The sequence below is a fragment of the Sinohyriopsis cumingii genome, chromosome 5 (assembly GCF_028554795.1).
Source record: "Sinohyriopsis cumingii isolate HCF-2022 chromosome 5, ASM2855479v2, whole genome shotgun sequence".
Classification (NCBI taxonomy): Eukaryota; Metazoa; Mollusca; class Bivalvia; order Unionida; family Unionidae; genus Sinohyriopsis; species Sinohyriopsis cumingii.
The window spans coordinates 99,885,723-99,901,232 of record NC_142965.1 but is presented as its reverse complement, the minus strand read 5'-3'; the positions used below and the strand labels follow the sequence as shown (position 1 = coordinate 99,901,232).

The 15,510-nt window shown below is 35.4% G+C and overlaps 2 protein-coding genes across 3 annotated transcripts in view; both read right to left on the bottom strand.

Moving 5' to 3' along the window:
* LOC149799868 (transforming growth factor-beta-induced protein ig-h3-like) overlaps positions 1-2,046 on the bottom strand; it is a 35,937-nt gene extending 33,891 nt beyond the window's left edge. The window contains exon 1 of the mRNA XM_089959308.1: positions 1,749-2,046. Coding sequence (XP_089815434.1) covers positions 1,749-1,917 — 169 coding nt within the window. The 5' untranslated portion in view covers positions 1,918-2,046. The remainder of the gene's footprint in view (positions 1-1,748) is intronic.
* A 9,322-nt stretch (positions 2,047-11,368) lies between these two features.
* LOC149799867 (methanethiol oxidase-like) overlaps positions 11,369-15,510 on the bottom strand; it is a 55,357-nt gene continuing 51,215 nt past the window's right edge. For both annotated transcript variants that reach the window (XM_089959303.1, XM_089959302.1), the window contains one exon: positions 11,369-15,041. In XM_089959303.1, the coding sequence (XP_089815429.1) occupies positions 14,852-15,041 (190 nt within the window). In that variant the 3' untranslated portion in view covers positions 11,369-14,851. The remainder of the gene's footprint in view (positions 15,042-15,510) is intronic.

Below are 15,510 nucleotides of genomic sequence, written 5' to 3'. Positions count from 1 at the left end.
ATTGTTTGATCATATGGCTATCAGCCAAATTTTGGATTAGCTTCATTCAATGTAAATTTCGTATTTTTCACTCACAGCAGGTTTTAGATGAAATTGTTGTTACTAGTTGCATCTGAAAGGGAACCGATTGTATAGTGTTTTGAAGGCGTGTGAATTATTTTGAAGACTTTGGTGGCTTGTGTAATATTTTACTGGCTTGCGTCTTGGTTTGATGGCTTGTGTACTCCGCTGATGGATTGTGTACTCTTTTGATGGTTGTTTATTGTTTTTGCTCATAAACCAAGCTAGTAATGTTTAAAATAAGACGTCTAAGGAGTGACGTTTCGAATCACGTTGTCTCATTTATATTCTTGTTAGGTAATGTTATTTCTTGGCCTCGATTTTGTCATGAAAACATTCTTATTACATAAGTACAAGAAATTAAATGTTTGCAAGAATGTTTAATGCCTATTGGCAACATTGCTTTATGTAAATGTTTCTTTTGTAGGTCTGTTTGTTTGCCATGTTTGCAAGCGTTAGGGTTACTAGCCGCTTGATCTAGGGGGGTAGGAAATTACACAGCACCGCAACATTAAAAATGTTCCTTTGAATGTTCAGATCAGTATTCCTGTGATCATCTCATCGGTACTTAGCACATGGCATCAACAGGAGCAGGAATAAAATTGTTCTTTGGTTGGAAACCTACCTGGGATAATCTACGTTTCTGATATAGAGCTTTGTAATTTAGATATAGATTTGGTTGCATTAATTTATATTATAAAACTACATATAATTTCTACATTGAGAGCTACATGGCTATAAACAATGCGTATGTAAAATAATTAAAATATAGTTCTGTCAACAAAACTGATGAATGTCCGGACATCTCGTTAATTACGTTATCGTGCCATAACTATTGGTATCGTTTTTATAATCTTGCAATGGAAAGAAAGATTCACTTTATTCAAATTTCAATAACAATGTGGTCCACAGTTAGTTTGTCCATAAAGGTCGGCTGCTTCGAGGAACAATCCAGTGAGTCAAGTCCAAAATATAGGTCAGTGCATTTTACTTCATCGTGGCTTGTTTAATAATATAATACAGACCGTAACTGAAGCGTGTGCGGTTAACAAAATCTCAGAGATCTATTTACAGATTAGTCGAGAGAGAGAGAGAGAGAGAGAGAGAGATTGTTGCGCTAGTTGCCGGACCATATGCAGATAAATTGTAACAAGATTGCCTTGGACGAAATGGCGCCTCAAGCGAGCGTCGCCTTTGGCGTCCCGCACTAGGACAAAATACCACAAACTCCGCAAAATAGCGTCCTCCCCCTTCCATGAATTGGCGCTCAAGACGGTCGCCCGTATCGCCCGCCCCTTATGACAACCCTGCTAAGATGTGCTTCTTTTGATCAGTTTTAGTACCAGCAAAGAGCAAAAACTGTCGGGTTAAAACTGCAAGGTTTCTCTAATTATTATTTTTCATTAGATCGGTACTAGAAATTGTTATGAAATATAATTTTCAGGTGCAATCTTGTATGTTCACCTATCAGCATGTATGTATGTGTATATATATATATATATATATATATATATATATATATATATATATATATATATATATATATATATATCAATCATGTGCAACCGATGCTCAAAACAATGAAAGCTTTAAAATTGCAACAGAAATTATAGAAATTAATACTAACCACTTCCTAGACCTATTACAAAGTATGGATGTATTTCAGTGAAAACTAACTAACAACTTGCCTTTTCCAGCGAGAATCTCTTGCATGCCCGTTTCCATAATAATTTTCACGAAATCCGTGGCACCAAGATTTACTGCCTCTTGGATTATGTTCACCTGACTTGACTTAGATGCACAGAAACACAGTAGCAACACAAATTTTATAAATGAGTGCATTTTCAGGATATACATGGCCGCGACAGGACCAAGTGAAGTCAACAATACGCTTACGCCGCTGATAGTGTTTGTGTACAAATCCCGGATCTGGCTTCCTATTTGACAAGTCTCGCTCCATAGACAAGTGACTAAATTTCAAAACCAGTCAATATAAATCCCGTAGATCGCTTGCGCTGTCACAACAGACCAGAGCGACCAGCAAGTTCAACTTAAAGATAAATATGGTGTGGACGACCAATACAATATCGAAAACATGAGAGAAAATTTACAGACAACACCTGTTTGATCTGTACGAGCTGGTATTGTTCTCAAACTCAGACAAACATGATAAGATGAATTCCTTCGAGACGGTGATAGCTTCTACTACCTTCCCCCCCCCCACCAGTAATCGACGTGAACATATAATAAAAGCAAACATTTACACATAAATAACATTCACCATTTTCTGACAGAGAGCCTACCCTAAATGAAATCTAGTAATGAGCCCATCCTATTATAGAGTCGAGGAGATGATTCGTGAAACCTGAAGATACGCAAACGTAACAGTGATAGAGAAGACGGAGGTGGATGTCCATGAAAAAATGAAGGATGAAAAGAAAAGATGAAAGATCGGTGCGTTTTCCATTTAAGCGTTCAAACAAATTTATTTGCCCTTTTCAGCCAATTAACATGAAATGGGCACAGTTTGACATGTCAAGCCGAGTTTAATATATATATATATATATATATATATATATATATATATATATATATATGCCGTTGAGTGACACTGACAAGACTTGTATATAATAAATTCTGATAAAAGTAATTGTACATATATTTTACATGTCCAGATGGTCAGACACTGTGAACCCCTGTGCCTTAGAAATTAACATTCTAAGGCCCAAAAGTATGAAACTGAAATGTGTTACATAAAGTTTGAAACAAATTAAAATTGTATTGACACACATAATTCGATCCTTTCAATAACACGTTACAATTATAGGCACCATTACGAGTATATTATCAGTTTTATTGATGGAAAACACTGTATGCACTTCGCATTTTAATGTATTATATAGGTGTATGGCAATATTCACACATAGCAATTGTTCCTATGTACATTTCCTCCAGCACAATCTCGAACTCGACCGAGCTGATTATTTTTCCCCGATAGCCACTTAGTACAGTGTGCTGATCATATTGAGACAGCTTTGGGCCGCTGCAACCAGTTCTGAATGGACATGTATTCGCGAATGTAATCGTATCAAAATTAATTTGTTATCACCCCCATATGCACCGTTTACTATCGATATAGCCCTGACAATAAATCCGATTTGTACACTTACGTGGTTGTCGTGGTTTCGACTCCAGCCAAATCAAGACCAACAGTTGTTACTGCGGCAAGTCCACAAATAGCACATACAACCAAACACGCTCGTTTGTACTTCACAATCAACGCGGTTCTCTTGGAGATTTCATCTCGCAGCTGTTTCTCCGCTTCGATTATTTATTTCACGTCTGTAACAGTGAAGGTCCATCGTAGTTCGTCTATGAATAACACAATCGCGTAGTAAATTTGCACGACTGGCTGACCCTGTCCGGACTCATCACGTCTAGATGTAATACGCACGCGTTTCTCTAGCCAATTATCCTTTTTTACTGGTACATCTATCATAAAAAAAAAAAAATTATATAAAACATCTTCTTGGGGAATATTTAAATTTCCGGCGATGGTGCATGGTGGTGGTCTGGCACACTTTATTCTTATAAACACACCGATTACACCTATACCTTTTACATCTGCCGATTGTCTTTGTCCAATAACTGTTACACGGACAAGTGCCTCCTTGTAGAATAACATTCGAGATTTGTCTTATCTCTGTTGAGTCAATGTTGGTGTAAAATATTCGCTGGTGAACGTGACAGGGATCGACACAACGGTGAATAACACTTCGCCATTGTAGAAACAATCCCGGAGTGTTTTCGTACCTGGTAGTGCAATCAACGCTTTGGGCGTTTTCACGTGATAATGCGATGATTCCGTGATGGCCTCGATTTAGAAGTTCTACCTCAATGTGGCCCCAACGGTCAATTTCTATTTGGCGCTTAACATTATATTTGAGCGTATACGAGGGTGTGGTAACACCACTTTGACAAGTATTCATCAAAAAGTGAGACCAAATCATCATCAATTTTAGACTCCAATGCTAATTATCTAACAATCCCTTGATAGATTCCGTAACTTCATCGCCACGGCCAGAATCCATCACATATATAGTAAATCTAATCTTTAGCACAAACGTCAAAGAGGTTAAGAAGCCAGCCGGGGGGGGGGGGGGGGGGGAAACATGATTTTCAAAACTCAGAAACTCACCTCAGTCAACCCCAATAACAACACAACTAGTAAATTCGAATAAATCCGCTTTGGTGGCAAATCTGCTCAGATCCACATCAGTACCGTGTTGTCGAGCTGAGTAGCGTCCGTAAATGTTAATATACATTACAGTATTAAACGTCCTTTAATGTGAAATCAATAAATGTTTGCGGTAATGGCGAACGCTCAAGAGCACGCAACACGTCAACAATAAGATGACCGTATGGGACCATCCAACCGTGTTTGTACTGGTATAGTTGAATAGAACAGCGACAGTTGAGCGTTCCTGGTTAAATAATTAACAACGTCAACGGGTGGTGCAAGTCCATACGAATATAAACACATATGATGTCTAGCTGACGCCACTTAGTGCAACCGAATGAGTACCAGGCTCTGTTGAGTCAACTCTGACCTCGATTATTTTAATGTCACTGAGGTGTTATTTTGTTTAGCCGCATTATGCTCAGCGAAGTGTATTTGGGTCAAGCACACGGGGACATTTCAAGTTAATTTTGTTGAAGAAAGTTTTAATGTGACCCCACAATTATTTATAATTGTTTTGTTTATTTCCACAGCAAAATCTTACAAAAGACGACCTTCACTTCGTGATAGGACATGTTTATTTAAATATAAAACACGTTGCATTATGAATTATACGAACTTTTCACAGGTGTATCACCAGCACATTCCAACAAAAGAGTCTTGTCGGAAAGTATCACATATAACTTTTGCAAGTAATTTCAGCAGCGGGATGTGCACCAATTGTGCATGAAAATATATATCAAGAACGGATTGCCTGAACAACTCTAGATGACCTAATGAAAAGTAATAAATTGGGTGCAATGTACGAAAGTCTTGTTGGGAATTCGGAAAACCATACTTGTTTTGACGAGTAAGACCAAGTTGAGCGCTGATTTGCCATGTAAAATGTTGGTGGGTGTGCGTCTGTTGTATGTGCGAGAAACGACAGCATTAGAGCGGTTATAGCTTGAATGAACGATAACAAATGTGATTCTGTTTTTAGTGGATGGGCTTGCACATGCATAAACAAAGCCAATGTTGACAACTCAACTTTGCCATCAACACCACCCGTACCCCTAATTGCATTGTTGGCGCTGTATTTCCTAAACAATATAGCAGTGCGGACACTGTACCAAACCCAAATATGTGACTATGTGGAAATGCACACAAAACCCTCAATTAACCACGGATGCGTTGTGATCGCCGCTATGCAAATCAAGATTAAAATCCCGGTTGGTACTAGCCATCATAGTTTTGGTGACAGCAGGTTGTGAGTCCGCAAAAGATACCCTTGTAAGTTGTTGAAATGTATTCGGTATTTTATCTGCAAGATGCACCCGAAGTCATTAATGAGGCCACGTCAATTTGTAAGCGACTGTTGACCAATGACATCGTGGATAAACATACATTTCGTGCGGCTATGCATGGACTCGTTGATGATATCAATGGATGTATACAACTAAAAAATTTCAAACGCGTAAGATGAGTTCTAATGAGACACTTCGTGTAGAGAAGCTCCGTGTCTTACGTGAAATATATGCTGCCATGCAATAGGTTATTATAAATAAAACCCAGAGTGATACCTCAATGATTAGGACCCCGAGTGGCCGAGTGGTCTAAAGCGCTCTCCATTACGGATCACTGCCATCTCACCCCTGTCTGCGTGGGTTCGAATCGATGATTCGGCCGATGTAGGTATGTGAGAAAGCTTGCCAGTAGCTTCTTGTGAGTCGATGGTTCTTCCCAGGTTCTTCCTCCACCATTAATACTGGCCGCCAACAACAACAACAACATCCTCGATGATTACAATCTCATCCGCGAAACCAAAATTCAGTGTGACTTCTCTGCAGCGGTTACCAACTGTGAATCACTCACATGCGAGTTTATTACAGTTGGTCTAATATCCGATCACAACTGTTTGGCGGTCTACCCACGACCTGACATTTAAATTTAATGACAGTTGTATGTGGACGAGTGAAACCCGAGCCTGCTGTTAGCGCGACAAAACCCATTTTCCGGTGAAAACTCCTTGGATACAATTACTGTGGAACCAGTACACGTTTGGACATACTACTTGATTCTAACAACAAACCAAAGACTGATGAGGCACTTGCCAATCGTGCCAATGTCGATCTTATCCACGACTTAAATACGATTGTGGGACCAGGTGCTGGAGAATTAATTGGAAGAACGATCATCAAAGGAGGTATGAAGAACAAGATTGCACTCGGTAGACAGAATCCACACATTGGAGGCCTCACGTGGGCAAACATTACTTATTAAAAGCAATTAATATTAATACAAGCAAACAATGGACACAAACAGGGGAACCCGCAGAATAAGTTTCGGGGAAGGGCAAAATATGTAGTGGTCAGCTTTAAAGTTTTAAGTTGTATTATTTCAGTCACAGTTACCATAACCTTATATCTTTTGCATTAAAAATCAACAAAATTCTTCTCTACATCAAATACAAGCCATTCATAAAATTTGGTAACATAGATGATTGAGAACTCTAGTTATTGTGTGTGAACCAGTTTTTATTGTTTGGTCACAGTGACCTAAACCTTTGATCTTTTGATTCCTAAATCTAAATGATTCTTTCTTATCATAGTGCAAGCAGTCCGCAAAGCATGGTAACTGTACATGATGGGGAACTTCAGTTATTCTCCAGGAACTATTTTTCTTCAGTTGTTGACCTTAATCTTCCAGTTTATGAACCTGAAGTTTATAGGTTTCTTTCTTTCACAAAGTGCAAGCCACTGACAAAAGGTTTGGTAACTTTAAGAGGTGAAGAACTTAAATTATTGTGTAGAAACCATTTTCCATGTTTCAGTCATGGTGACCTTGACCTCTGAGCAATTGGGCCTGAAAACATCAGGTCCTTTCTTATGCCAAGTGCAAAACAAAGAAAGGAGTAGATGTGGAGAAACTTCTTTATGTCATGAAGTAGCTATATGTTATATGATAAACAAAGTTGACATTTTGGGGTACATGTTAAAATATTATTAGGATTGCAATTTTTTTCTTTATTTGAAACTTAAATATAATTCAAATAATGTTGTTGTTCAAGGGTTTAACACCATTTTTCAGCACACGATAGGCTATACATGGCGGCCAGTATTAATGGTGGAGGAAGAACCCGGGAAATCCCCGGAAAGAACCACCAACCCTCGAGAAGCTACTGGCAAGCTTTCTCACATACCCACCTTGGGTGAATCTGAGACTTGAACCTATGCAGACAGATGTGTGATGGCAGTGATCCATAACAGAGAGCACTTTAGACCACTCTGCCAATCCAGGGGCCCCAATTCAAATAATAAAAAATATTATTCATCCAAAGCTTTGCTATAACATGAATGTTGTTGCCCCCAAAATATAACACATCCTATTTACCTACCCCTCTCCAATGTAAATCATTTTTATTACTTTGTCAAACAACTGCCATGCCAGCAACCTTTTCAAAATTTGTGAGCATGTCTAAAGTTTGAAGCAACTGGTCTTGGTATTTATAATAAAACTCTTAAATCATAAAATTAATATATTATTGTTAAAAAGTAAATAATTTTCATGATACTGCATTTATGATAAGGTAATTAATGTTCTGAATCAAAATTTGACAAGCAAGTGAAAAATCCTAGTATCTCACTATTTGTTTTACAAGGCTGTAATTGAACCTTAAATTATACAAAATAATATTTTGCAAAAAAACATGCCAAACAAAGTTGCACATGTCACAGACTTACATCTTTCTATTAAAAAACTTATGCTCAGTAAACTTACTTTTTTTCTTATTAAATTTCATCTAATTCAATGGAGGTTGTTAGACAATTTTGTTGCTTTCTAATTTTGTTAAAATTGGTTACATATTCATCTGTACACATAAGTGAAGTAAATTATAAATAGAACTACATGTACAGAATAAATTAAAGTTACTCCTGGCCAGTGCATACTGATATTTCAAAAATCACTGGCACAATTAAACTAAAATTGAAATTTTATAAAATGGATGGAAGGGTGAATGAGGATTTGATGGGTGGAGTTATCAGTACAACATAAATCATCAATTATATAAAATAAAAAATTTGGGTGTTATAACATTTCATATTTATCACTGCTTTCTGTTGGCTTCTATATTTCACTCAAATTTGAATTTTAGCATCTCAATTCTTAGACAGAAACATTCCTGTGAGACTGCCTTAATCTCCCTAACTGAAAAATGGCTTCAAGCACTTGACCAAGGTAGAATAATAGGATCTGTATTTGTTAATTTCAGGAAAGCTTTTGATATGGTGGATAATGAAATCCTTTTGAAGAAACTGAAAATCTACAAAGGTTATGAAAGAACAATTAGATGGTTTACTTCTTACTTGCGTGAGAGAACACAACATGTTTACATAAATAATGTTCTGTCTGAACCTGGAACAATTAGATATGGAGTACCACAAGGCTCAATTCTAGGACCATTACTATTTATTTTATTTATTAATGACCTACCACTTTTACTAAGAGACTCAATATCATCTACAGATCTCTATGCAGATGACACAACATTGTCAGACATTCAAAACACAAAGCATGAACTCGAAATTTCTTTACAGAATGCCCTAAACAAACTGGAAAACTGGTACACATGCAATGGCATGGTGGTAAATACTGGTAAAACTAAAACTAAAATATTACTTATCTCAACATGGCAAAAAAGGACAAATCTTGATAGTGATGAACTATGTCTGACATGGAAGAATAAAAATTTGCAAATGGTCTGTCATGATAGACTACTTGGTGTTCTGGTAGATAATAACCTATCATGAACTGAACATATCAAACATATCAGTAAAAAATTTAATTCAAGTTTATGGTTTCTCAGTGGGATAAGACATTTTCTCCCTGAAAGCATAGAAAATTATTTTATAACACTTACATACAACCCTATTTAGACTAGTGTAATACAGTATGGGGTAATTCAAATGATAAAAACATAGCAAAGCTGGCACATCTTTAAAAAAGAGCATTACGGCTAACATCAATCCAGAAAGAAAGCAAGGAAAATTTAGCTGTAAGTTAAAAATATTACCTATTAAAGACCGAATCTGTTTGAGAAAAACCAAATTAATGTACAGGATATCCCATAATAGTGCTCCTGTATACTTACAATCACTATTCCAGTATAGGCTACCCGGTAATACTCCCCACCTGTGATCCATGTCTACCAAACAGTATAAAATTCCCAAACCAAATAAGGAGTTATTTAAAAACAGTTTCCAATACTCTGGAACTCTGCTCTGAAATAGTATTTCAGTTGAGATTCGAAATGTCCACACTATTTCCTTCTTCCAAACCCAATATATCCAGTGGCTTCGATGATGCAGCTAAAATAAATAAATTTCTTTGTATGAGGGCCTCTCATGGTAGATTAGTTCTTAGCTAATTGTGTTATCCTCTTTAAATGAGATTATTTTTATTATTATTATTATTTTTATTATTAATAATTCTTAGATTTGTTTTTCTTTTTCAACTGTTCAACAGATGCTTTTCATGATGTCCAGCTGGTCACTGGAGTTTACAAGCTTCTCTTGTCTGTCTGTACATCCTTTTGATGATTACTATCATTTCCAGTCCACAGTTATTTAGATGTTCATTTTCTTTTGTTGATTTAATTTGCTGCTACAATTCATTAAAATCTGTGCAACCAAATGGACTTTCAAGATGTATGTAAAGATTTTTTGTCAGTCATATAAAATCATTAATAATAATGAATAAAATATGTTAAATTATGCTATTTTCACCACACTCTGCTCAATCCAATGCAGTTTCATTCATTGTCTTGGTATGAGTGGTCTAGCAATTTTTGGATTAGTGTACTTCAGTAAGTTCTGGAATCAGAATTTCTTGATGTTTTCATTTATTTATTCCATGTAGGCCCTACCCATAATAGAAAGGATCAACAGTTGAGTTAAATTTCACAATTGTCTGACACTCAACATGTATACTACTTCAATATCCATATGCAAAAATAATTGAAAACTAAGCCCTCATCATTAGGGTCTGGTGATTTTTATAAGCGGTCAATGCAGCATCAAATCATTGATTCATGTAATAATAAAACACATTGACTATTTCAACCAGACATCTAACATAACTCCATGACATCTCCACCTTATGATGGTCAAGTAAAACATGTTATTTTTCTCGTTAACGCAGCGTTCCCAAAATTTGGCAAACCCTTCTGATTGGCCAATCAGATGAGGTGATGTAATATGTCACTGTGATGATGTAATGTATTGCAACCACATGGACTGTAGCATTTTGGCTGATTAAGACATTCGTTTTGAATCAGCAACTCTGTTAACAAAGGGAGAAAGAAAATCAAACTGTCATATACAGGATTAATGTGTGAATAACTCAAGTTCCATTGTTTTAAAGTCCGAACTCAGCATTGTTACTATATCATGCAAGAAACTGGCTACCAGGTAAAATGTACTGGGTAAATAAAATTTTCAAAAAACATATCAAATAACTATTATATGCAAAAGAAGCAAAACATTTTGATCAACAAATCCATGGAAGAAGTTGTCTATTCATTTCAATTGATGTCTCTAATCTTGAAATCAAGGATAAAGATGCAAAAGGTATTTACATCTACTTGATTAGTACTATTAAAGAGAAATGTGTAACACTTTTCTTCTGTGTTATCTTTAAGGCAAGTCAATACACCAGTAGAGGAAGGAATGATACAAGAAAAATTACACTACAGCTTATACATTGTAAAGCACATGTTTAACTGCACATGGTTGCTTGTTTGCTTGTTTTTCCAAATATTAATTTCAAATTTGTGATTTAATTGGATGATTAATCAATGATTTGATGCTGCATTGACTGCTTATAAAAATCACCAGACCCTAATGATGAGGGATAAGTTTTCAATTATTTTTGCATATGGATATTTACATGCCTATCAAGTTGCTTCCAACATCTTTCTAAACTCTAAAATCCTATTTATCATTAAAGAGTCTGAAAATACACAGAATGGTTGCTTCCAACATCTTTCTAAACTCTAAAAATACTATTTATCATTAAAGAGTCTGAAAATACACAGAAAGGTTGCTTTATTCATGAACAAAGACAAAATATACAAACAAGAAATGAAGTACCGTTTTTTTTTATATAAATGATGTAACCAACTCAAAAATTCTTATGCATGCAAAGCAATTTACGTGATTCAAAATGCTATTTTTATATCACACAATAAATTAATACAAATTGTCTCAAAGCAAAATGAAATTATTTGTGAAAATTTATGTAAATTTACTTAAATGATTCAGTAAAATATTTGTGAACCAAACAGTTTTTCACTATTTCTCAGCTAAATAAAGTTTTAAGCCAAAGCTACAGAACTTTGTTTTGCTTGAGGATTGTGAACAATTTATCTTGGATGTGAAATAGCCTTATTGCAGACCTTGATATTTTTTTTAAATATTACTAATATGTCGATGATATTATGAGTACTCACTAATGTTCAAACCAGTTGATTAACTGTTTGGAACTAGAACAGGTGAGTCAATTATATGTCTAAAATAGGATCCAAACTGGTATCATGAACCAACATGGCAATGAGGATGATACAAATATATGAATCAAATTTATTTTATCAAATGGTTGGAGTATAGATGGATTTTTGTGGTTGGTGCACATTATTTAAATATGCTAAAATTTCCAAATCTTAGTGATATGGGGAAAAAGTAATTTCATATTCCTAAGGTCAATAATCACATTTTAAAATGTAGAAAACCAGTGACGGATAGCTCTAATCTTTATCCTGAGCCATTGACTTTATTCTGACATATTGCAAGCATAGTGCACACAAAGTAGCAAAAACACCTCAATTTCCATCATCACTAGACCATTCATTCACAATCATTAATCGCAAACACATACTAAAGCAAGCAGTGGTTAAAGATAACTGTTCCACAAACAGGTCGTTTAATACCGATCTACCAAGGTAGCTGTACAGCTCCCTCTGTCCAAAGACCATTGCTGTAGTTATTTTCAAAAATTCATGTTCTCATTATAACAGGTAAATCAATTCCAGATCAAAGTTTCATGGAAGAACATTTCATTAATATTTGTCTGTCTTGATTACTCTTATTGACAGGAGTATACTTTATTCTTTTACTTGTTCACATTTGTATCATTGTGCAAGCTATCTGTATTACACAATTCAGCCCGTGTTTCCTTTACCACAGCTGTTAGAACCACTGTTATTTGTAAGCTAAAATGTGTTTCAATGTCATTTAATGTTGAAACTGAATTTTCAATGCAAACATAAGGCAAGGAAATTTACATCAGTATTCACATTATGCCATTTGGAATATGACTCATTTTTCACAGAGAAATGTGGAATAAAGAATTCTTCATTATACTTCAGTGTAGGATATAATAATTCCACCCTCATGTCAGATCAAAATTTTGCAGCAGACACTCGGAAAAGTCTCATGTCTGATGTAATATTCTGGTCCTCGAATGGAATTTTCCCATCCTACACTGATGCATATGAAGGATTTGATTATTCTCACATTCCCAAACATTACAGATATTGATTTTTGAGGAAGAAAATCCATGCCAATATTATTTTTCTCCAATTTCACAACATGTGTCACAGTATACCCATGTGAGACAGTCATATGTGCAATATACTAATTTAGGAATAACAACCAGGCCAAAATTATTTTTCTCCCATTTCACTACATATGTGACAAAGTTTTACCTATGTGAGAATTTCATGTATGTGGTATGTTATTATCCTTAACGGTGAAGATGATTTCTATATGCTAATGACATCATGAATGTCTGCAAATTTTTTGGCAGTTTAATCACTGATGAGACAAATGTTTCCTACCTGAACACAATAATCATTGTTTACAACAAATTCTTTTTTGGCAAATTACAACAAATTCTTAGTAACCGTGTGAACTCTTGTTCTTTCCCATGAATTATAAAGCTCTTGTTGAGATTTCCATAGTCCACATCAATGTAAACCATCAGGTCTATTAGGATTTGATAATGTCATGGAACAACTAACACTGAGCAGCCAAATCAAGAGTTCTATGGTTGACATAAGGTGCTTATGGCTTTTATTAGATATCATGAAGTGTCCAAACAGTTAATGGCAACACATTAAGAAAAATTTGATAATATCAAAGCCAGCTTTAACACAAGTACAAAAAAACAACAACAACAACGACAAAGATGATGACAATAACTAACAGACCTTTGTTCAGTCCTATACGTCATACATTTGACCTAAAACTGGATACTACTACTAAGAATACACGCCACTGATCTACAAGTGAAGAGTCACCACATTTTATAACCATGGTCTGATTTTCTTAAATCAAGAATAGCACAATATGAATATACCACATAATCCTAGGTCAGTGGTTCTCAAACATTTTTTTGCAGACCATCTGCACATTGCTGAGAGTATCAATGGACCACTTAATGATCTTTCATAATGCTGACTGTATATGAAGCTAACTATTGTAAAGAGCTTTGCATAAAAGAACTATATGTGTGTGTATATATATATATATATATCTTTTGTTCTACTAATAAAAGCATACAATTCTTATTTTATTATCTGTAGTCTTTCTTTCTAATGCAATGGCTTAACCTGTTTCTATTTCAGCAATGTTCAAATTATTGATTGTTCTGCAATCTTCTGCAGACCACCTGAATGGAGCTTGTGGATCATCAGTGGTGCACAAACCAGTCTGAGAACAACTGTCCTATGAGACAACAAATTTTATTACACACCCATTTAATTTTATATAGGTGATCTGGCATTTGATACAGCACTGCCCACCCAGACATAGGTGTTTCACTGCTGGCCACACGTCATCTTTCTTAGATGCACCAAACTGAAGTTTTCATATATCCCAACACAGAAGAGCTAAACATTATCAGGAATGTGCAAATGAGTCTCATGGGCATGTAATAAATATAAAACCACATTCTCATTTTGTTCTAACTTTGGGGGAGAGAACTCTATTAAAAACTAGTCTTTCAAATCTTGATGCACCTGTACACCATATGAATCACTCTCTTTCCACCGACTCAGAACAAAACACATTTGCAGTTTTGTGTATATTTAAGATGTACCGCATAGAATATTTTTGTAAATTATCTAAATATTCCCTTCATCAAAATGTACAAATCTAATCTAAATGTATTAAAATAACACAAGCATCCTATATCCTCACTTAAAAGTATGGTCCAAACGCAAACTGCACTAACCCAAATCCAGATCTCCACAGTTGGTTGAAAGTAATCAGTAAAACAAACAAGACAGACCTAGATCTGATGTCACATTATGCAATGGCAAATATCTATACTGTTTACATTTGGATTGACTTTCAAGTGAATATATATGGCAAAAATCATAACATGTTTGCTGTACAAAGAAAGTTATAATTTCTTGGTTTGTAATGAACAAATGATGCACATAATTTACATAAAGTTGACCCCAGTATTTTCTTTCTGTAACTTTACTCCCAGATTCTAGATACTCAAACTTCACTCTGCAGCTTGTGTAGCGGTGTGTGAGAGCCAAATGTCAGATGTGCAATCTCCACCAGGGTAACGAATCTCATGCGCAAGCACGGGACCATCAGGTTCATCTCCAAAATCTACAAGAAAGTTGTCATTCAGCTTTAGGCCTCCATTCTTTGTATCAACATCTACCTGAAGTAACATTGCACCTTTCCTGGAATAATAATAATAATATTCATAATAACAATAACAACAGCAACAACAACAACAACAACAACAATAATAATAACTAGCAGCAATGGGTGCATCACAAAGGACCCCACTCACTACAATTTGCTTGGCAGGGCCTTAAGCAGAATAACTTCTGTTTGAAAACCATAGTTTGGAGATAATCAAGGGCCACAACTCTTCTAAAAGATTATGTAGAATACTGTAAATCCAACTTGTTGAATGTCTCATTAAAATAAAGGTATACGATAACCTTGGCTCAAGTTCAATATTTTCATTGAAAGCAACGTTGTGAGAATGGGCAAATAAGAACCATAACTCTTCTCTGTGATTAATGTTTAAGACTTAATTACATTCATTCAATGTGTCCTCAACAAAAAAAATGACAAATTTGGTTGAAAATCAACAATATTTAGTACAGCTATGGTAAAGATACCAATGTCAGGTGGATGGTA